The sequence below is a fragment of the Polistes dominula genome, unplaced genomic scaffold (assembly GCF_049000335.1).
Source record: "Polistes dominula isolate Pdom_NZ unplaced genomic scaffold, Pdom_raw_medaka contig_21, whole genome shotgun sequence".
Taxonomy (NCBI): Eukaryota; Metazoa; Arthropoda; class Insecta; order Hymenoptera; family Vespidae; genus Polistes; species Polistes dominula.
The window spans coordinates 2280251-2302746 of NW_028301061.1; the positions used below are offsets into that span (position 1 = coordinate 2280251).

Here is a 22496-nt window from a genome sequence, read left to right on the forward strand (position 1 = left end):
GTAAACTAGAACGACATAGACGTACTTTCACTTGAAGAACACCCTCTTCCTCTAGTTGTTGTGTTGGTATTTATTCATCGAAGAGAGAATATTCTCAAGTGAAGAAGAAGAAGAAGAAGAAGTGGCTTTTCTTCGGGTGTTTATATTTCGAGAACGCTTAAATGACGTTTCTTACCCTTTAAAGTAAAAGTGGAGAAAAATAAGAAAAAAAGTGATAAGAAGAAAAAAGTATATATATATATAAAAAAAAAAAAAAAAAAAAAAGAAAGAAAGATAGGTATTGAAAAGAAAAAAAGAAAAAGAAAGTAACACGATATAACTCAGTTTTAAATAAAATATTCAATCGTGGAAGTTTTATCGTACGATAGAAAGAAAGAAAGAAAGAAAGAAGATGACGTTTGAAAACGATTTGGATAACAGCTTTTAAGTATAAAATGAAAAAAAAAAAAAAAAAAAAAAGAAGAAGAGAGAAAGTACAAGAATAAAATTTTCGTAATTTAAATAAAATATCAAATCAACGAAGTTTTATCTCAAGGAAAGAACATTTGAAGAGAATTTTGATGTCACATTTCAAATTTAAAGTAAAAAAAGTGACAGAAAAGAAAAAAAAAGAAAGGAATAAAAGACATAAAGTAACAATAATTTTATTTTAGTTTAAGTTTAATCTTGTGGAATAAAAAATTCAAAAAGACGTGATCCTATTCGATCAAGTTTGAATATCTTTTTATCTCTCAATGAAAAAAAAAAAAAATAAAAAAAAATAAATCAATGAAATAAAATAAAAGTAAAATAAGAAAGAAAGAAAAAAAGAAAGTAAGAGAATAAATTCAAAGTTAATTCGTGTAATCTAATTTTACTTTTATTCTTGAAATCCCTCAAAAAAAAAAAAAAAAATAACATAGTGGTGTCTCGTTCAAATTTAAACTTTCATTTAGTTTAGAATGGGTATTGAAAAGAGGTAGAAAAAGTTGAATCGATCCAACAGCAGTAATAGAAGCAGCAAGTAGCAGTAGCAAGTAGCAGTCAGTAACAGTAATAACAGTAAAAGTAGTATAACACCTAGTAGTAGTAGTAGTATCAAAGTATCTTAACTGAGATATACATTTCATTTTATTTTTTTTCATAGTAGCTCAATGAAATATTTAAACGAGTTGAATTTTATCCTTGTGTCGCGTGTTCATCATAGAAACGTAAAACATGTTTTATAGATAGAGTTGGTTACTTCAGAAAAAAAAATGAGAAAAAAAAGATAGAAAAGATTTAAAAGAAGTAGATAAAAGATGAAGATGAAGATGAAGATGAGAATGAGGATGAGTTAGTGGTCCATTTGATGTTGTTTAAATTACTTTTATACTGCAACTATTGCAATTTTTCTATTGCTCTTTGCTATTGCTGTTTGCTATTGCTGCTATTTGACTGTTTTTGTTTTTATTTTTATTTTGGTTTTAGTTTTGGTTTTGATTTTGGTTTCTATTAGTGTGTGAATCTTTGTACAACAGGATGTACTTTACACTTTCTATACATTTGAAGAAAATGTAGGCCGACAACTGTAAAGTAATGGAGCGGTGAAAAAAAGCACTTATGCGTTTGGTGCGAATGACTAGAAAGAAGAGAAAGAGAGATAGAAATAGTGAACAAAATAAAGAAAGAAAGAGAGAGAGAGAAAGATAGAAAGGAAGAAGAAGTGGCTTTTGTACGAACTAGCACGAGGTAAAGTTTCTCTCTTTTCTTTTTTCATTGTATTGATAATTGTAAATGTTTGAGTGTATACGCGTGTGCATAAATGCAAGTATAATATAAGTATGTTTGTCTCATTCTTTCTCACTCTGTATGTCTGCTATGTATTAACGATTATATTTTATTTGATAATTGTAGTAAATGTCTGTGTGTATATCTGTGGGGAGAGGGGGTGGCTGTGGATGGCTGTGGGTTGCTGCGGGTGGCAGTGGGTGCACAGATGCAAGTATAATATAAGTATGTTTGTCTCTTTCTTTCTTTATATGTCTGTTATGTGTTAAACGATTATATTTGATTATTTATATGATTCTAAAAACGTGAAATGAGGAATAAAATAAAAACGTGAAATGTCATAGACAAATTTAAAAGCCGATAAGTAATAATCGATTAATCGTATCGTCGACCCAGGAATTTACCAGACGTCGTCGAGTGTTTTCTATCTCTAACCGAGATCTGATCTCTCACACCTATCTTAAAAATAAAATTTAGGTAAAAGAGAATGATAAACTTGAGGTAAAATCGAATGAGAGAGAAAGAGAGAGATAAAAGGAGGATGAGGGATGAGGGATGAGAGATGAGGGATGGTAGCCAGCAATACGACATATTATTCACGAGTAGCCCACATATTTTCAGCATGGATATTCTTGACTATCAAGGACGTTAGCCGACGGATACAGGACAATCCTTGTCTATAATAATCGTTGATCGAATAAAAGTTCAAAGTTTCATTATCGGATTCCTCACACCACCCAATCACCTTCTCACCACCCTTCCTATCGTTTTACTTTTTTCTTGCGATTAATTTTGAAGATTCAGGAAGTTAAGCATCTTATTCTGTTATTTTGTTCTTCTCTTTTTTTTTTTCTACAATTATTTAATCCGATTTATTTTTTAATCTCTCTATCTCTTTCTGTCTTTTTTTTTTTTAAATTTCATTTAGAAAACAAATTTTGTTTATTTTATTCGAATTTTTTAAGTCATTCGTAATCTAATAATAATTAGTTCGAATTAGTTAACATTTTATAATAAAGTATCGTGTAAATTTATTAGAATATAAATTTATAATAAAATATATATATTTTTTTTTGATAATTAATATATTTATGTTTAATTTATTATAAAATAAAAATATATACTTTATTGTTTAATAAAAAGTATTATATTTATTATAAAAATATTTTTTCAGAATTTTTTTAATATTACAAATTATGAATAAAAACCATGTATCCATTAAAATATAAATTTACAAATGTATAAATAAATAAATAAAATGTATATTTTTGCTTTCATTCACATGAATGTTAATTTTACGATAAAAATAATTTTTTCTTTAAACGAAATAAAACTCAGATCTGAAAGGGTGGGTTAATTTAGCAATTTTTTATTAGAAAAAAAATTACTTTGATCATAGGATCATATTTGCAGAAATATTTATTAGAATAATAAAAAAGATTCTACATAACTTGACCTAATTAAGAAATTATTGAACGTATTTGGAAATTAAAAGAAAAAAAAAATTAAAATCATCCCCTATCTTATTCTCCTATGTATGCGTTCGAGTTTACGTGAAATTTATTTTTCTTCTTTTTTTTTTTTTTTTAATCGTTCTCAAAACGTATTTGTAAAAAAAAAAAATAAACATGTATAACCATCCAATCATATATCGTATGTGTGTGTGTGTGTGTGTGTGTATTCGAGTTTATGTGAAATTTATTTTCTGTAGTTATTTCTAGAATTAAAAACAAATATATATATATATAAAAATAAGAAAGAATGGTAAAAATATTGTTGAAATACTTACGTTGTGACCCTTTGTGGTTCCTCGATGTCAATGTCAATTTCATCACTGGTGGCCTCAGTCACCGAACTTGTCTGGGAAGTAAAAAGGCTCCCCCTGCCAATCGGAAACACGCTACTCACACTAACAAACTCGAAACTAGTTCTATTCGATATTCGAAATCATTCTAGAGAAAGTGTTATTTGCATGGCTGACACATCTGTCATGACAAGTTTCTCGAATCTCGTTCATGTGAATACACACACATATATATATATATATATACATCAATATCAAGATTTTACTAGTTGGTTTTCACCTTTTCAATCAGAGAAATAGAGAAGGATTTTCTTTGAAAGATCTAAATGTTAGAAATTCATTTCAAAACTAATATGCAAATGAAACTTTCTCTAGAAATTATTATTTATAATAGTAGAAAAAAAAATAATAAAATATAATTATAAGTTTTTTTTTTTTTGTACATTTTACGTATTATGATGGGTGATGACACGAATAAGAAATGTTAATTATATTAATACATTAATAAATTAATACAATAAAAATTAAATTTTTCAAATGATGTATCAACAAAACAACAATAAAAATTAAAAAGTAAACAACAAATGATAAAACAAATGTATTAAATGTTCATAAAACAGTAATCAGATTTATTATATTTAACGTTTGGTAATTTCATTATTATAAAGTTGGTTGTCCCTTGACTCGTTATCGTAATCAAGATTTTCCTAATTAGTAGTACAAATCCTGTTAAATATATTGAAACATTTTTACGAATGATAAATGGGTTATTTTCGAAAACTGTAAACTAAACTACTACTACTACTACTACTACTCGTTTGGATAACGAGAATATGGTTGTTCTGGGGAAACAAATTTATGAGTTAGTTCGTAGGTAACGAACTAAACAGGTCAGTTTGATGTTACTGATAGAGCCTAAGGGACACAAAGCTTTTATCACCCGTTCTGGACACTGGCTACTCTACTGGTCTCACCAATTATGCTATTGAATACACATATATAGATGATACAGGTACATATGTATGTGTGTTGATGAATACCTAGTTATGCATAGAATGGTTATGGCAATGTTCCTAGGTCAATTCCAATTGACATCAGCAATGCGTTTGATATTCTTGTTCATTTCTATTTTCTAATTGTTCATTGAAACATTTTTCTTTTTTTGTTGTCTTGATTTTTTTTTTATTTATTTATTATTAATGATACGATATGGGAGATTGATAAGAAAGAGTATAATCGTGAGAATGATTTAAAAAATCTGTTCAATAGGTAGGACACTTTTCATGCATTGTATGATTGTATAAAACAAGTAGATTTTATTTGGATTTTTTTTTTTTTTAATGATATTAATTTTATTTTTACGATGTTTTGTTACTGCAAAGATAGTTATTTTATATTTCAACGTAAAAACAAATGTTTTGTGAGTGTACATATAATAAATTAGGTAATATTTATATACGTAGATAACGTTAACCCTTTGGTTACACATTTGTTTGAAAATTACTTTGAAATATATTGTAATAATTTAAATTAATATTACATATAATAAATTAAATTTATTTAATTTAATATATTATTATTATTATTATTATTATTATTAATAAAAAAATAATTAAATATTAAAATGATGAAAAAAAACAGGATGTGTGTTTTGTGAAAAGGAAACAATTCGTTTGATATTACGTTTCACGTTCATACTCTTAAAATCCTTTGAAGTCTCTTAGATTTTATTCTTCTTTTTCTTCATTTTTTTGTCACAGAGGGTTGAAGACAAAAAATAAACGAAAGAGAGAGAGAGAGAGAGAGAGAGAGAGAGAAAATAAGAAATAAAAAGAAAAAAGAAAAATGAGAGACTAAATAGACATGGAAGACACGAAAACTAGGATAAACTGTTGCCACAAACGTTGCACTAGCTGGTAAATACATTCGAGAGGTATTCATCTATTTTCTTCTGCGTATATCAAACGTTTCTCTCTTACTCTCTCTCTCTCATTCTTTCTGTCTCTTCATTTTTCTCTCTTCAACTACTACATTTACTATCCTCGTTGTTTTACATCTATTTTAAATTCAAACCACGAAAGAACCTACGAACTGACGTGTTTAAATTCGTGCGGTTAATTAATCACACAAAAGGGATTTTAACTTTTTTTTGGGGGGGATTAAATACGGTCAAACGAAACAAAATAAATTAAGAAGAAGAAGAAGAAGAAGAAGATGGGTAGAAAAAAAAATAAAGAAAAAAATAACTATGATACTTGTATCAGTCCCTTTTTTGGACACTTTATAATTATGGTTGGTTTTTTGCAACGAATGACTTTTATATTTTGATTGTTAGGATCGTTAACATGTTCCATGCTACGTGTACCACCGGTGGTACACTTACCATTTGACATATTTATTTAACACTTTAATGGCCGCTCACATAACATGTGTGTGATAGCTGGAACAACCGTCATTGGTTGTTATTTATATATTTATAACTTTGTATATATATTTAAAATTATATAAAATTAAATTTGTTATTCGTTTTGTTTGATGTTAATTTGATCGTGAATTTAATAAAGTTGTTTTAAATTAATTTTTCAAAAATATTATCAGCCCCTGGCAACGTTTGACTGCGTAGACGTACGGCCATTAAAGTGTTAGTGTACTGTAAATATATGTTTATAACAAATTGAAAATATTTCTATTAAAATATTAATGCATTATACAAAATGTTGTATAAAACAAAGCACATAAGTTTGTTTAATTGTTATATTTACAATAATTAATAATTACATGTAATGATTGATTTTGTTAAAGCAAAATTAAATGGTCTGAATGACAAGTCAGGTAAAAAAGGGCTTAGCACGGAACCTGTTAACGAAAAGGGTTTAATCCTAATTTAATCTTGGATCAATTGAATAATACCAATGAAATTTCATTTTTGAAATTCTCGATAAAATAATGAATAAGTGTAATTTTTTAAAACCTCTTTTTAATTGGGGTGTGGGGCAGATATGAAATATAGTTGGGATTCATGGGATCAAATAACCCATTCGATCATTTACCTTTAGGGCTTATAATCCTACCTACCAGGAACTGAAAACCAACATTTATCCAACGTAAATAACTAACGTTTTAAATACTCATCCTCTAACGAGAATATTATTACGAACAATAAATAATGAAAATAAATAATGAAAATCTTGACGAGATTATTTTAACGCGAAAGATGAAAGTATTATAAATGTTTTCACATTAAAACAAAGATATCATCTATATATATACATATATTTTTTTAAATGAAATATATTAAAGAAAAGGGTCGTCTATCCTTAAAATGTTCACGTTTAAATAAAAAAAATAAAAAATACATTTTGAATGAAAATAAATGGGTGCAGAAAGGAAAGAAGGGGAAGAAAAGAAAAAATAAAAAGAAGTTTTAATGAATGATCGGTTTTGCAATGTTTTTTATAAACAAATATTAATAATAAAAAAAAAAAGAATTTTAAATAAAAAACGAAAGAAAGAAAGAACAATATTTTCATTTTAATTACTAAAAAAAACACCATGAATGAATATAAATTGAGGGAGAAGGTGTGAGGTGGGGAAGGAAAGAAAAAAAAAATAAAATCAATTTCAATTGAATGATCCGTTTTCGTAATGTCTTTTAAAGACGAATATTACGAAGTAAAAAAAAAATGCACTTTGAATAAAAATAAATGGATGAAGGAGTGGAAGATAGAAAAACAAAGATAATAATTAAATAAATTTTAATCAATGACCCCTTTCGCAATGTTTTTTAAAGACGAATAGGAGGAAGATAGGGGTGGATGGAGGGAATAAAAGAAAAAACATGAACAAATAAAATAAATATTCAATGAATGAACCATTTTGCAATATTTTTTTTCAGACGAATATTAAAAATTAAAAAAGAAACAAAATTTTAAATAAAAAAAAAAAAAGAAAGAAAGAAAGAAAGAACAACATTTTCGTTTTAATTATTTTAATTGCAGAAGAAAAAAACACCTTGAATGAAAATAAATAGGAGGAAGGTAACGGGGTTGGTGGAGGGAAGAAAAACAAACATGAAACAATGAAATGAATTTTAATGAATTAAAAACGAATATTAAAATGTACAAAAAAAACAGTAGATTTTCCTAGAAAAATCTTGAACTTTATCTTGAAAAAAAAAGAAAAAAAAGATAAAAGAAAATAAAATGATGAAGAAAAAAAGGTCACAAAACTCACCGATTGTCACGTCTGGCACGATTGGGTGTACCAGCTTTAGGTTCCTCCATGTAAAATACAACATCTCCCTCATTTTCAAGACGTTGATTGTCATTTTGTGATGCAGCAGCACCACCCCCACTTGCCGATATACTACCGGATATCGTAACTGGTGGTAAAGATTGGTGCTGCTGTTGTTGTTGCAATTGTTGTTGTTGTTGTTGTTGAACATCCATCCGGTTACGTGATTTCCGTCTCTTCAATACGCTCGCCTTCTTTGCCACCTGGATCATCAGAGACTGAACCCCCGGTGCCCTCCCATTACAACACACGTCGAACACAACATGCACTAATCCCTACATGTGAGCATCGGCTCTCTCTCTCTCTCTCTCTCTCTTTCTCTCTCTTTCTATTTGTTTTTTTATCTCTTTTTATTTGCCTCACTCGTTCTCTCTCTCTCTCTCCTTCAGTTTCTCTGTTATTAGCACCGGGATATCAGAGAACATGAGGAGGAGGTGGAGGAGGAGGAGGAGTAGAAATTTGAAGATGTAATTTTTTTTTTCTTTTCCCCTACCACTTTTTTTATTTCATATTTTGTATGTTGTTTTGTGTACGTGAATGTGAACGTAGGAGTATGTGGATGTGTATAGTAGATGTCTCTCATTTTTTTTCTTTCTGCTACATCCATTTTTTTTTTTTACCTTTTCCTAACCCCCACCATCCCCTACACCCAACCCCCAAGAAAACTAATAAATCTGTGCTCGTTGCTTTTTCTTCCCCCCCCCCCCCATGAATTATACGCTCGGTGTCAAAGATTATTTTTATTATTTTTTCTTTTCATTAAAATTATTTATATATATAATAATAATTATATATTATATTAATATATATAATATTATATTATTAGTAATATAATAATATATATTGTATAATATATTATTAATATAATATTATGTAGAATAAAATTAGAATAATAAATAGAAAATGAGTTACGTTAAATTCGTGTTAATTTTGTAAAATTTTAAATTGAATTTAAATAGGAATTATATATAAATTATATGAACAATTTTTGAATCCGATATTCGTCGTAGTCATGAAGTGGTAATTGATTTAGTCGAGTAAAATAATTTGACATGTTTAATAGTAACATGTCTAAGTTAAAAGTTTTGAACTAATCGCAAACGTTAAAGTTTTATGTTAGATATATGTATATGTCATAATGTTTATACGTGTTACCATTACATTTCTCGTACATTTGAATAGAAAACTTCATTTAATACTACGAAACACTTCATTTAACACACGTGAAACACGTGTAATAAAGAATATATATATATATATGAGAAAAAATAGAAACAACTCTCGTTTATGAAAAGAAAGAATGAAAAAAAAAAAAAACATACACGTGTAAAAAATTTCATGTAACGCGACGAGCGTATAATCCCTGAAGCTTTTTCGAATTGTGCTTGAGAAATACAACGTTGAGGAAGAAGCCAATTACGGTTTAGTAAAACTGATGCAAAAGGATAAAAATATTGCATGGAAACGTTGAACATATGTACATTCATGCATTTATGTATTTGTATTTAGTTTGTATTTCAATATATATATATATATATACATACATATGCATATATAATAAAATACAACATGCAACACATAAATTTATCCTAGGTGCAAGCAAATGTGCAAAATAATTAAAGAAAAATATTATATACAACCCTTTTTGGTCACATATATATATATACTAAACCACCACCAGCATATTTTTTAATACACATGACCAATTTCAGGAATGAACAATACATTGAATACATTGATTTATTTTTAATCCTATAATCTCATTTTATTATTGAATATTTCTTTTTTATAATCGGAATATTGATCAATGGATAAACCATGGTTTTTTATATTTATTAATCTATACACTATCAATTTGTTTTAAATATATATTTATTGTAGTATTGATTAATGTTTTTGAATGATTTATACTATTTGTATATGTGTGAATTGGTTATTAAGCAAAGTTGGAATTTATTATTATTTAATTAAAAATACTAGGCTAAATATTATACTAAATATATTAGTTATTTTTATTTTATTTATAATAATATTATGTTAATTATGTATTGTGAGTATTCCAGTTTTATTCTACAAAATTTTAACAAACATATTCTATAAGTAAAAATAAGAAGAAAATAAAATGTGGTTGATAAATCAGTGCAAAGTATTAGAAAAATTAATTGATTAATTAATAATTATTTTGTTTAAAAAATTTTTTAATTTTTTAATATATAAAAATATCAATAGTTGACAACAATATTCAAAAATATCAAAGTGTCATTAATTTGAATATAAAATAATCGTAAATTCCTACATTGATTATAGAACATAATCCAATCATGTTATACAAATTATAATACAATAAATCAAATAAATAAAATATTAAAAATCTAATAAGAATCTATTTTCCAAGAGGATAGAAAAAAGTAATAAACAATTTATTTCAAATTATACTATAATTATTTATCGTTTATTATATTAATTATACTATATTAATTTATTATTAATTAGAATAATTATAAAAAGTAATTATTGACTTGACAATGAAATAATTGTAGATTTGACCAATCATTTTCCTTGAAAAATCTGCAATTACTTAGTTGTCAACCCAGTTTGTATTGTTCATCCCTCAGGATTGTTAGTTTTAATTTATTTCTTTTTATTATTTTTTATTTGTGTATGTATTCAAACATATAAAAAGTAGCACAACATCGATTGGTGATACAACGATAAACAATTAATATTAAAAGTTACAAACAATAAGCATGTTTTTTGTTTTTCTTTTTTTTGTTTTGTTTTGTTTTGTTTTGTCAAAGGTGCACGAATGAAAATTATGAAAACGTATATAGTTGGTTGAAAGTATGTAAAACCGCGATAAAAGGGTTGCAAAAATTTTCGTTCGATCGATTATTACCCTCCATCCTAAATTTCCTAGCGCGTATAAACAACCCACCAACCAACCAACCACCCACCCACCTACCTACCTACCACTACTACCACCACTTTACATCTTTTTCCTGACGATAAATTTTGCACGAGAGAGAATTCTCGTTTTTACGATCGTTCGGTCGCGGTCGTTCATCGTAAATTAAACCACGCACGAATTAATCGAGATTTTGCCTCTTTTTTTTATCTTTTTATCTTTTTATCTATTCTTTTATTTTTTTTTTATTTTTTATTTTTAATTTACAAAAAGCACACCGAATTATTCTTTCAATTGAAACGAAATTTTGTTGCAATCGGCAAAAAGTGGTTGGGTGTCAACTACTCTCGTAAAATCTTTTTTATCTTTTTCTTTTTTTTTTTTTATTTCTGTACATTGTATTTTTCAAAACTAAAAGCTTCTATTTTTTTTTTATTATTTTAATTATTTTTTAACGAACTTTAATTGTTAAATCTCGTTAAACACGTGACAGTAAAATATTAAGTTGTTAAAAGTCGAATTGAGATTTGATTTTTTTGTATTATTTCAATTAAAGTGGCACAATTTGGAAGTATAATCAGAATTTCGGAATTGATATCTTTCGTTAAAAAAAAAAAAAATATTGTTCATTTGTATTGTTGATAATGTTGATGATAATGAACGTGTAATTAATAAATTACAAATAAGAAGAACAAAATTCTAGCGTGTTTGATTAAAAAAGGTGATTTTAGGTGTCACAAAAGTATTCGTATCCACCATCTAATTGTTTAACGATATTTAAATAAATATTACAATTAATAAAAATTAATTGTTAAATTGTTTAATTAAAAATTGCAATTTTTAAAATTATTGACACCAATTGACAGTGGTTATATATACTTTTGTGAATTATAATGTAATATATAACATGTGAATAGAAAAAATATATGTACGAATGTAAGTATAATTATAATAATAATAATAATAAGAATAAGAATAAGAATAAGAATAATAATGATAAATAATAATAAAAAAAAGTAATAAAAATAATAATAATATTAATAGAAAAAAATAGAAGAAAAAATAAACATGCAAAAGATTAATAAATATGAAATAAATCTAAACCATTTACATACCATCTTCTTTACACAAATCAACTGAAATATATATCAGGTTACCATTTAATATTATTGTCGATTTTTATTTCAAATACTGATTCAAATTATGTTTATTAATTGTTAATTTTCTTTTTTTTTTTTTTGCTAATAATCGAACGTGAACGTTTTTATTTATTTATTTATTTATTTTTTTTTATTTGTTAATTTTGGCAGCAGATGCAAGGAAGAAAGGAAGACCAAAATTATGATTGACAATTATTTTTGATTTTTATTGTTGTTGTATTTGTAACACTTTGATAATTAATAATGTTAATATCATTTGTACGTAGTACTATATATATATATATATATATGTATATATATGTACTCGTAATTTATTGGAAAATGTGCCAGTTAATTGGACGTCATTTGGTGGTTAAATGTTCATAGATAGATCTGTCGATGTTCTGCCGGATTCGTTTTAACATTTATTCTATATTTCTCATTGTTTATAATATTATTATTGATATTATTATTATATACATGTAATATATACGTTTTGTCGTATATTTATTTTACAAATTATTTCTTATCGTTATGATTCAATTTATAATTAATTGGAATATAAAATTATAATTTGTTTAATTGGAATGAGTTTTATAAAGAAAAAAAAAAAAAAGAAAATGCAACAGTTCATCGTTCTCTATCGATTATTTTGTTATCGATGCAAATAAATGGACATTTGTTTTTAATTGCAACGATAAATTTGCTTATCTCATTCGTAATTTAAAAAACAAATTTATTATTGATTATTAATTTTGTTGTTGTTGTTTTAATTTTCAAACAACGTTTTATCATTTTATCATTTATTACTAATAAAATAAAATGTTTAAGGGTGAGGGGAACAATTTAAATATATGTATATTTAACAGAATAAAGTATCGTAATAATACTTCATAAAATTCATAATAATAATATTTAATAAAATTAAAAAGATACCAGAAAAAAAAATGAATATATAAAAATTGACAAAATAATTTTTTTCAACAGCATGATTGAAATATATGCGGTTTACATTAAATTGATAATATTATCTCAAATACTTCAGCATTCCAAAACAATATATAGGCTTCCAACTATGCAGTAAAAAAAAAAAAAAAAAACGAGAAAAAAATGAAAAAAATCTCAAACTAACATAAAATACGAATATCAAAGAAAAAAAAAAAAAAAAAAGAATAAAGCAATAACAGAGGTTTTGCATATTTGAAAATTGGCAAGGAAAAAAAAAAATTTCGGCAGACTACGTGAACACGAATTCAATCAAATTTTGCTGTAATTAATAATGCACGAAACCAAAAAAAAAAAAAAAATTGAACTGAACGACAAGCGCGTAATCTTTTTTTTTATTATCAAAATATACAATAAAAATTTAATAAAAAAAAAAAAATCAATGAAATTAATTGAAATAAAAAATTTCAAATATACAAAGCTCATTTAAAAAAAAAAAAAAAAAAAAAAAAAAAATTAGAAGAGACTCAAGATTGAAATTAAATGAAAACAAAAAAATATTTCAAATACACAAAGCTTTTTTCAAACAAAAAAAGAAAACAAAAAAAATACAAAAAAAGCACGTCTTAAAACTGCATTGTAAAAACATTGACATAATTATCGTAATAATTACTGAAAAATTATTATTAACTAGCAACATAATAAAAATTTCCAAATATATTTATAATTACAAAAAAAAAAATATATATCTATATATATAACAAACCCAGTATATATGTATATTTATATACTTTGTTGTGGGGAAAAAAGGCACATCGAATAAAAGACATTAACGAAATAATAATTAAAACATACAGCAGGAAATAATATATATATATGTATGTATATATATCAACATTCTCTGCTGGCATCCATCCACTGCCAAATTTATTATCGAACCAATCGAATCCTATCGAATCGAATCGAATCGAATCGGATCGTAGAAGGAATTGCTAAAAAGCTCTTAGGAAAAATATCAAATTTGCACATAAACGAGATATTTTTTTTTTTTTAAATCAAAATGAAAATAAAAATAGAAAAATAAAAAGTAAAAAGGAACGTTTGATTATATACGATTGATTAGGAAAAAAATCGTGTTTTTTTTTTATAATTAATTATCGCTAAAAATAATTTGAATAAATCATATAAACCATTGTTCTTTTTTTTTTTTTTTTACTTAAATATAAAATTAACTAATCTTTCTTTTTCTCATTTGTTTTTTACATAAAAAAAAAAGTAAAGGATAAAAAATTACGACTACTGCTATACGAGTGTGTCGGCATTAATTAAAAGATTAAAAATCAAATCTTCCATTTATTATTATACTTATATATATATATATATATGTTGGTACACGCATATAAAATTGTTAATTAATTTTAAAATATAATTAAAAAAAAAAATACAAACGGATTTAAAAAACATTATATTTTACTCTAAATCTCTATTATTAATAATTCGATGATTAAAATTATTTCCACGATCCAATCGATGATAATTGAATAAAAAAATATATATATATATATATAAAAAAAGAATTTGATAAAAAATTAATAATTCGTATAAAAATAAAAATAAAATATACAATGTTAAATATAAATCGCGAATTACGATGGATCTCGATTAGGACAACGTTCAAGAACACTTTTTAAAGCATCTAAGAACATCAACAGTCAACAGCTAGTATATTTATTATATATAGTATATATATATATACATATATAATATATATAATAAGAGCTATACACTGGCACTTCCTTCGTAAAAAACACAACGAAATAATAATTGAAATAAACAAATTCTTTTCTTACCTTTCCCAATGGTGTAGATGGTTGTCCTGTTGGTGCTGGATCTTTTATATAAATGTTCCAAGTAGCTACACTGTTTATTGCTTTATCAGCTGCATAACACCTCCATAAACATTGTATTAACATTGCGGCAGCTGGTATTTGTCGATTGAAATGTTTTTGACGTTGTTTTTGTTGTACTTTTAACGCGAAACCGGAACCAAGTATACCCTAAACAAAATTAATATTATTATTCATTATATTTAATAATTATTTCTATATTAATTCGTTTTTATTTTAAGTCGACATTTTTTTTTTTTTTTTTTTTTTAATTTTGAACAGATGAATTTTTCTTTCTATGTGTGTAGATGTTTTTTCTATCGGTGTTTACTTTTTGGTTTTTGTTTTTCTTTTTTGATTTTTTTAATTAACTCACGGCTGGAAGTGCGAAGAAGGATATGGCGAATACGCTGAAACACGATGCAACGATTTTTCCCATCCACGTTTGTGGTACAGTGTCACCATAACCGATTGTTGTCACTGTGATCTAAAAAAAAAAAAAAAGGAAGAATACAAAAAACAAAGAAAATTAAATTACGATCAAAAAATATCCTATTTTAAACATTGTCTATCTTCAAACAAATCATATTTAGCATTTCGCATTGATTTATTATCCTATATGTATAAATAATAATTAAAACACATTTAATATTAAAACAAAAAAAAGAAATAAAACGAAAAAGTATTAAAAGAAATTTTAAATAAAATAAAAAAATAATATTTTCACGCGAAATGTTTTTTGAAAAAAAAAAAAAAAAAAAAAAAAAAACAGGAAACCATTTATAATTGAATTTTATTTATAGGATTAATTAATTTTTTTTTTTTTCGTTCAAATAAAAAATCTGTAATCGAATTTTCCTTATAAAATTAATTATATAATTAATTTGTTTTTTATTCAAATAAAAAGTCTCAAATGGAAATTTATATTAATAGGATTAATTAATTTGTTTTTTATTCAAATAAAAAATCTTAAATCGAAGTTCATTTACAGGATTAATTAATTTGTTTTTTATTCAAATAGAAAATCTGTAATCGAGTTTTATTTATAGGATTAATAATTATTTTGTTTATTTTTTTTTTTTTTTTTTTTATTGAGAGATATCGTTATCATATTTTCATCAGTATCATTGTCATCATTATTATTATTATTATTATTATTATTATTATTATTATTATTATTATTATTATTATTATTGTTATTATTATTTTGGTCGATTATTCAATTATTTTGGAAATAATCGATCAAAAACATTAACGTCATACGGGATTCGTTTGGATAAGCAACGAGGATTAATTGGTAAGCAGAATGTGTTCGACACAATTCCGAGCGTAACATGGTAGCTTTTGGGGGTAGTACGATATAAAGGGATTTTGCTTGTTTCGTTTTAATGCGTGCTGACGTGACTACGAACAAAGAGAGAGAGAGAGAAATAGAGAGAGAAATAGAGATAGACACGTTCCTTTCTCTTCCTTTAAATACAAATACTCATACACACACATACATACATACATACATACATACATACATACATACATACATACATACATACATACATACATACATACATACATACATACATACATATTTATATATACATGCAGAAATATATAACATTGATCGTTTCTTTTGCACATATCGTGCAGTTAATTCGATTTGAATTACGAGAGTATAAAATAATAAAAAAAAAAAAAAAAAAAATATAAAAACCAGGGAGAAAAACATAAAAAGAAAAACTACAACAGAGCTTAACTTTAGATTAGAATTATTAAAGTTATACTTGTTGTTGTTCTTGTTCTTGTTCTTGTTATTGAGAGATAAAAATAAAATAGAAAATAAGTAGGTTTAATAAAAAAAAAAAAGCATGAAAACATATTTATTATTATTTTCCATGATACAAATATATACGAATGTAAAAATATTATATTACAATCTGGGAAGACTGGTTAACACGCGAGATTAGTTCGATCTATGATAGTTGAATGTCTGATATTAAAATTTGTAATTTTTAAAAAACTTACCACACCCCACCAAAGTGCATCGGCGTAACTGGAAAAGTCTGTTTTTCCATCGGGCCCAACAGCATCCTTTTCGGCAAGGTACACAAAGTAACTGCTGAAAATAAGACCTAGGAACCCGATGTAAAGTGTCGTGATCAGCTCCTGCAAAGAAAAATAAGAAAACAAAAATAAAATAATATAAAACATATCAATCTCACGAATAATACTAACGAATCAAAAATAAACATTGAATTTTAAAAGAGAGTAGAAATAAAAAAATTGAAGAAAAAAACATGGATCGATTAACAAACAGTGTTCTTTGTTTGTAATAGTAGTATTTACAGTTACGGTAACAAGAAATAAAATTAAAAAGAAACGAAGAAGATAAAAAAAAAGAAGATAGAGAAAGAAAGAAAATGATAATGGTTAAAATGCACGTAAGGATAATTTATCTTCTAAACATTTTCTAACGAGTCCTGGTATAATCTGGTCTCATGTATATGTGTCTGCTGTATGTGTCTTCTTGCTGTATGTGTCTGCTGTGTATGTTTGTTTGTTAGTAACAAGATAGAAATAAATGAAACCGTGGTGGTTCCGCTTTTTCTTATCTCGTTTAAAATTTCTTACCCAGTGCAATTGCATCGGACAGGATAATTTATATGTTAGAATATCGTTTAATCTTTGTATGCATATATAGATATATATATATATGTGTGTGTGTGTGTGTGTGTTTGCAAATACTTTTGCAAATCTTAGCTATTGTTTTATTTGAAATTTACTCAACATTAATGAAGTTTAAGTACTATAATATAACTATTATAACTATATATTTAATTTACACGAGTATGAAACGTTTTATAATCTCAACCTATTTTACCCCTTTTTATCATTGTTTCATCTTAATTCGAGCAATTAATTTTATTCTCATTTAAAACAATTCTTTTCTTTTTTTTTCTTCTTCTTCTATTTTATTTATGAACTGTTTCTAAATGTATTTTAATTAGATAGATTTATCATTCTTTTTTTTTTTTTTTTTTTGTTGTTGTTGACAAATGGGGATGAAATTTTCGGATGATTATTTCTTTTGATTTACTTAGTGTAATTAATTTCTTTTTTTTTTTTAATGTAATTAAATTTATTTCATTTTATTTATTTAATTTTTTCAATTAAATTTAGATAAGACTGTGTATATTATAACTTTGTAGAATTTTGTTTAAAGAAAAAATGCAATCGTATAATACAATTAAATAAACAATAAATAATTCTTCGTTTTTTGTTTTTTCTTTTTTTTTTTTTTTTGGACGAATGGGAATGAAATTTTTGCATGATTATTTCATTTTGTTTATTTAAATTTCTAGTTAAATTTGGGTAGGCCACTGTATACTACAACTTTGTAGAATTTTGTTTAAAATAAAAAAAGAATAATAATATTACAATTAAATAAACAATAAATAATATTTATACTCATACTCACTTGACGATGAATAAATACGACAGAACCTAGTAATCGCCATGTTCCACCTTGACGATCGACATGAAGCATACGAAGTATTTGCAAAAATCTTATACCCCTTATCGCGGAAGTTGCAAACACTTGACCATTGCTTCCAACCGATAGTACCACCATGGATGCCACCACAACGATTAAATCTACAGACAACAACAACAATAACAATAATAATAATAATAATACCAATTAATTATTTCAAAAATAAAAAAAAAGAACAATAATAAAAATGAATAATAGAAAAGGTACACAAATAATATGCTTAAAAATTGATATGTCTCAATAAAATATTAAAAATTATTCTACATATATAATAAATTATGTCTACAATAATAATAATAATAATAATAATAATAATAATAATAGTAATAATAGTAATAAGAAGAATACTAATCGAAATATCAAAAATAAAAAAATAAAAATAATAGTATAAATGTGCTTGAAACAAAAAACATTTGCTTGAAAATGTATAACTCACAATAAATTATTAAAAATAATTTTACCTACATAATAAACCATATACGGTTAATTAGCAATATATCTAGGTGTATATGTATGTGTGAAAAATAACAAAATAGGATGAATCTCGGTTTTCTTCCATGCAATTCATTCTAATAATTTACAATGATCAGTAGTCCCTTTCTCTATCTTTCTCTCTCACAATTAAATCCTAATAATCAGTATTATCCTGATTTCGAAAATGAGTGAGAAAGAGAAATACATATACAGATAAATACATAGAGAAAGAGAGAGAGAGGAAGAGAAAGAAGGGATGATGAAGGGGAGGAGGAGGTGGTGGTGAAGGTGGAGGAGGGGGAAGGGAGAGGGAGAGGGAGAGAGGGTTGTTATTAGGTCTGATTCATTGGCAAGATATTTCGAGTTAATTAATTAAAATCATTATTATCGATCGATAAGCACCATATAGTACATTCACACACACACACATATACACATTCACATATGTACATACACATATATATATATATATAAAAGCACGCAGTATATCCAATTAATATTCCACCTTGATTATTAGCCGTTTAATAATCAGGAAGCATTCATTTTCCTCTTAAAACCAAAAGCTTCGTAATGTTTAATATACATCGTATCATTCTCTCACCCCTATTTTCATCCCCCTTAAATTTTCCAACCAACCCTCTCCCTCCTCCCCTCATTATTTTTGTAAGGGAGACAGGGAGTCTTATGTAATTGTATTCATGATTTATTAAATACTTGCTTGCGATAATTTGACTCAAAAAAAAAAAATAGTTTCAACAAAAGTTGATCTGTTTTGTGATTTACTAATAAATTGACAATAAAAAAAATGGTGTAATAAAAATATTTTTTTTATAGTTTTTAAGAGTACTTTGTGTTTTTGTTTAAATGATATTCATCCTATAGTTTTGATCTTATTGCATTATAGCTCATATTAATATGAATTCAACGAACTATGAACCATGACCATGACCATATGTTATATGCATATATAGATATTTTACTAGGAAAAATAATATATTATAATTTATATATGTAATATAAATATTTAAATATTACAATAGAAATTTTATTAGGAAAAATTTATATATTTATATTATATACTATTATAACTATTATACTATATATAATACTATTGTACTATTTTTATATATAATAATATTATAATAATAATAATAATAATAATATATTATTAGTACATAGTATTAATATATAATTTAATTTATATATTAATAAATTATATTAATAGTAATATAATTATATATATATATATATATATATATATATATATATATATATATATATATATATATATATATATTATAAATTATAATATTATAATAATAATATATTATTATATTATGATAATTATTTTATTATTTATTATTATTTTATTTATATTAATTTATATACATATTATATACTATTATTATAATAGTATAGTACTAAAATAGTATAGTAGTATATAGTAATTATATTTTATAGTAATTAAATATTAAATTATATAGTAGTATATATGAATATACTACTACTACTACTACTACTATACTATTGTACTACATATATATTATAGGAACATATATATGTAGTAGAAGATCGAATTTCTGTAAGTTTTAATCTCTCATTTAAGTATTAGTTGCAAAATTTGATTTTTAAATGCCGTCTTGAAGTATTTGTTTCTTCTTCCAATCATTTTTTTTTTGTTATTCTTTTTTTTTTGTTCTTCTTTTTTTTCTTTTTATTTTAAAAAGTTATTTTTTCTGGGGGAGGGGGGGGATCGTTCGTTACGAGTTACATCGTCAGTCCGTTTGGAAATGATCGTGAATTAAAAATAACGTGAAAGTTTCACATCAAAGTAAAGTCAAATTTGTGGAAAAAAAAAAAAAAAGAAATTTACGTTTTCGTACGTGGCTGTTTTTATTTTATTTTTTCTTTTTTCTTTTTTTTTTTTTTTTTATATATATATATATGTTTATTCGAACGTTCGGTGGAATTAAATTACCAATTGGAGCTTGTGCGAGCTTTTAAATTCTTTTTAAAAAGAGAATAATCAAAGAAAAAATATATATATAAACCGAAATAAAAGAGCAAAACAGTAGAGCAAAAGTAAAAAAAAAAAAAACATCTGTTCGAGCATAAACAGGGTAACCTCGAGGGCATCGTTCCGTTAGAGATGTATAGCAATGATTATTATCTTTTGATTCTTTTTTTTTTTTTTTTTTTTTTATTTTAAATCGAGGAAGTGAGAATGGGGAAGAGTTTCACGTTGACCCGGATAACCTAATCGTTTTCTCAAATCTCGAATTGAATTATAAAACAAATGAATGAGAATGGTATTTGATCACAGTCCCATTTCGTTGAGTATATTTTCTTTAGGTTGTTAATTAAATAAATCAATGGTTTTGTTTTTTTTTTTTTTTTTTTTTTTTTTTTAATGAAAAACTTATTCATCGACTAAATAATAATTTAAATTGATGTCATAGAAAAAAATTAATATTAATGGTTTTAATAATAATAATTTGTAGTCTGAAATTAAATTAAAGTTTAATCGTATTATCATAAATCTTACTTATTTATAATTTATTATATTAAAGTAAGATTTTTTTTTATTTTTTATTTACATAAGTATTAAATGAATGAAAACAAAATTTTGAAAAATAAAATATAATAATAAATAAATATAAATATAAATATATAATCATATTATCACATAAGTGATATATATATATAGGTCATATACAGTAAGTCATACTGATATAAATTATAGATTATTTGTAATCTTTAATATCTTTCTTTTTTACTTACATAAGTATTCAATGAACGAATAACAATTTGAAAAAATTAAATAAATATAAATAAATAAATATGAATCAATTATAATATTATTTTTTTATTATTATATTATAATTATATTATCAAACTTTAAAATCATTTTAATTTTTCTTTGAATATAGATAAAAAAATTCTTCAATAATTTTGATTATTTAAATATAAATTAATGAAGATTAGATATGGATCAATGTTTGTCAATTTCTCGGTTGGTATCTCAACGGAGATCTCATTAAGATCTTCAAGTTTACTTTATGTACTAAAGGAATATATCAGATTAATTGAATGATATGCTAACGATTCGATTCAAACGACAATGCGCAATGCGACGATGTGTTACTTGTCTCTACAAAGTAATATGACATACATACATACATACATACATACATATGCATGCATATACATTGCATGTGCATGCATATATACATATATTTATATAAGTAATGATAGACAGAAGATATATAGGACACATATACAAACAAAACAAAAGAATATTCATTTATGTTTAATGCTTTATTACCTATGATACAAATCGGTTTTCGTATGAATCGCAAACGTCCGCAGCATCCCATGTATTTTGATCTGCAACCAGCACTCCAAAGACGTACCAAGTATTCCACACCAAAGAACACCACCAAACATATTTCCTAATTAACATATAATATTAATACAATCGTTAATAATAATTATATTTTTATATACATATATCTATTGAATTAATTAATATTAAAATAATATATGTGTATTTTTTGTATAATAGTTAATTCATTTTTAATACAAAAGGTTTTACTGTTCAACGAATTTGTATTCTTTTTTGTTTGTTAATTTTTGACTTATGGTTAGATCACTTTCATTATTATGAGCATATATATATATTGAATTAATTAATATCAGTATAGTATATATACATATTTTTTTATAATAATTAATTCATTTTTAATGCAATTTT

General features: G+C 24.8%; 1 protein-coding gene and 1 long non-coding RNA gene across 12 annotated transcripts in view; one reads left to right on the forward strand and one right to left on the reverse strand.

Annotated features, from left to right (window-relative positions):
* The window catches only part of LOC149031404 (uncharacterized), a 151770-nt gene that overhangs the window by 19716 nt on the left and 109558 nt on the right, over nt 1-22496 (forward strand). The window lies entirely within an intron of this gene.
* KCNQ (KCNQ potassium channel) overlaps nt 1-22496 on the reverse strand; it is a 66006-nt gene that overhangs the window by 7042 nt on the left and 36468 nt on the right. For 8 of the 11 annotated variants that reach the window (XM_089176119.1, XM_089176118.1, XM_089176117.1 and 5 more), the window contains 8 exons: nt 22068-22194; nt 18194-18369; nt 16741-16881; nt 15098-15208; nt 14686-14892; nt 11867-11887; nt 7787-8064; nt 3539-3631 (listed from right to left, as the gene is read on the reverse strand). In XM_089176119.1, the coding sequence (XP_089032245.1) occupies nt 3539-3631; nt 7787-8064; nt 11867-11887; nt 14686-14892; nt 15098-15208; nt 16741-16881; nt 18194-18369; nt 22068-22194 (1154 nt within the window). The remainder of the gene's footprint in view (nt 1-3538; nt 3632-7786; nt 8065-11866; nt 11888-14685; nt 14893-15097; nt 15209-16740; nt 16882-18193; nt 18370-22067; nt 22195-22496) is intronic. The other 3 variants (XM_089176120.1, XM_089176123.1, XM_089176121.1) reach the window with 3 other exon arrangements.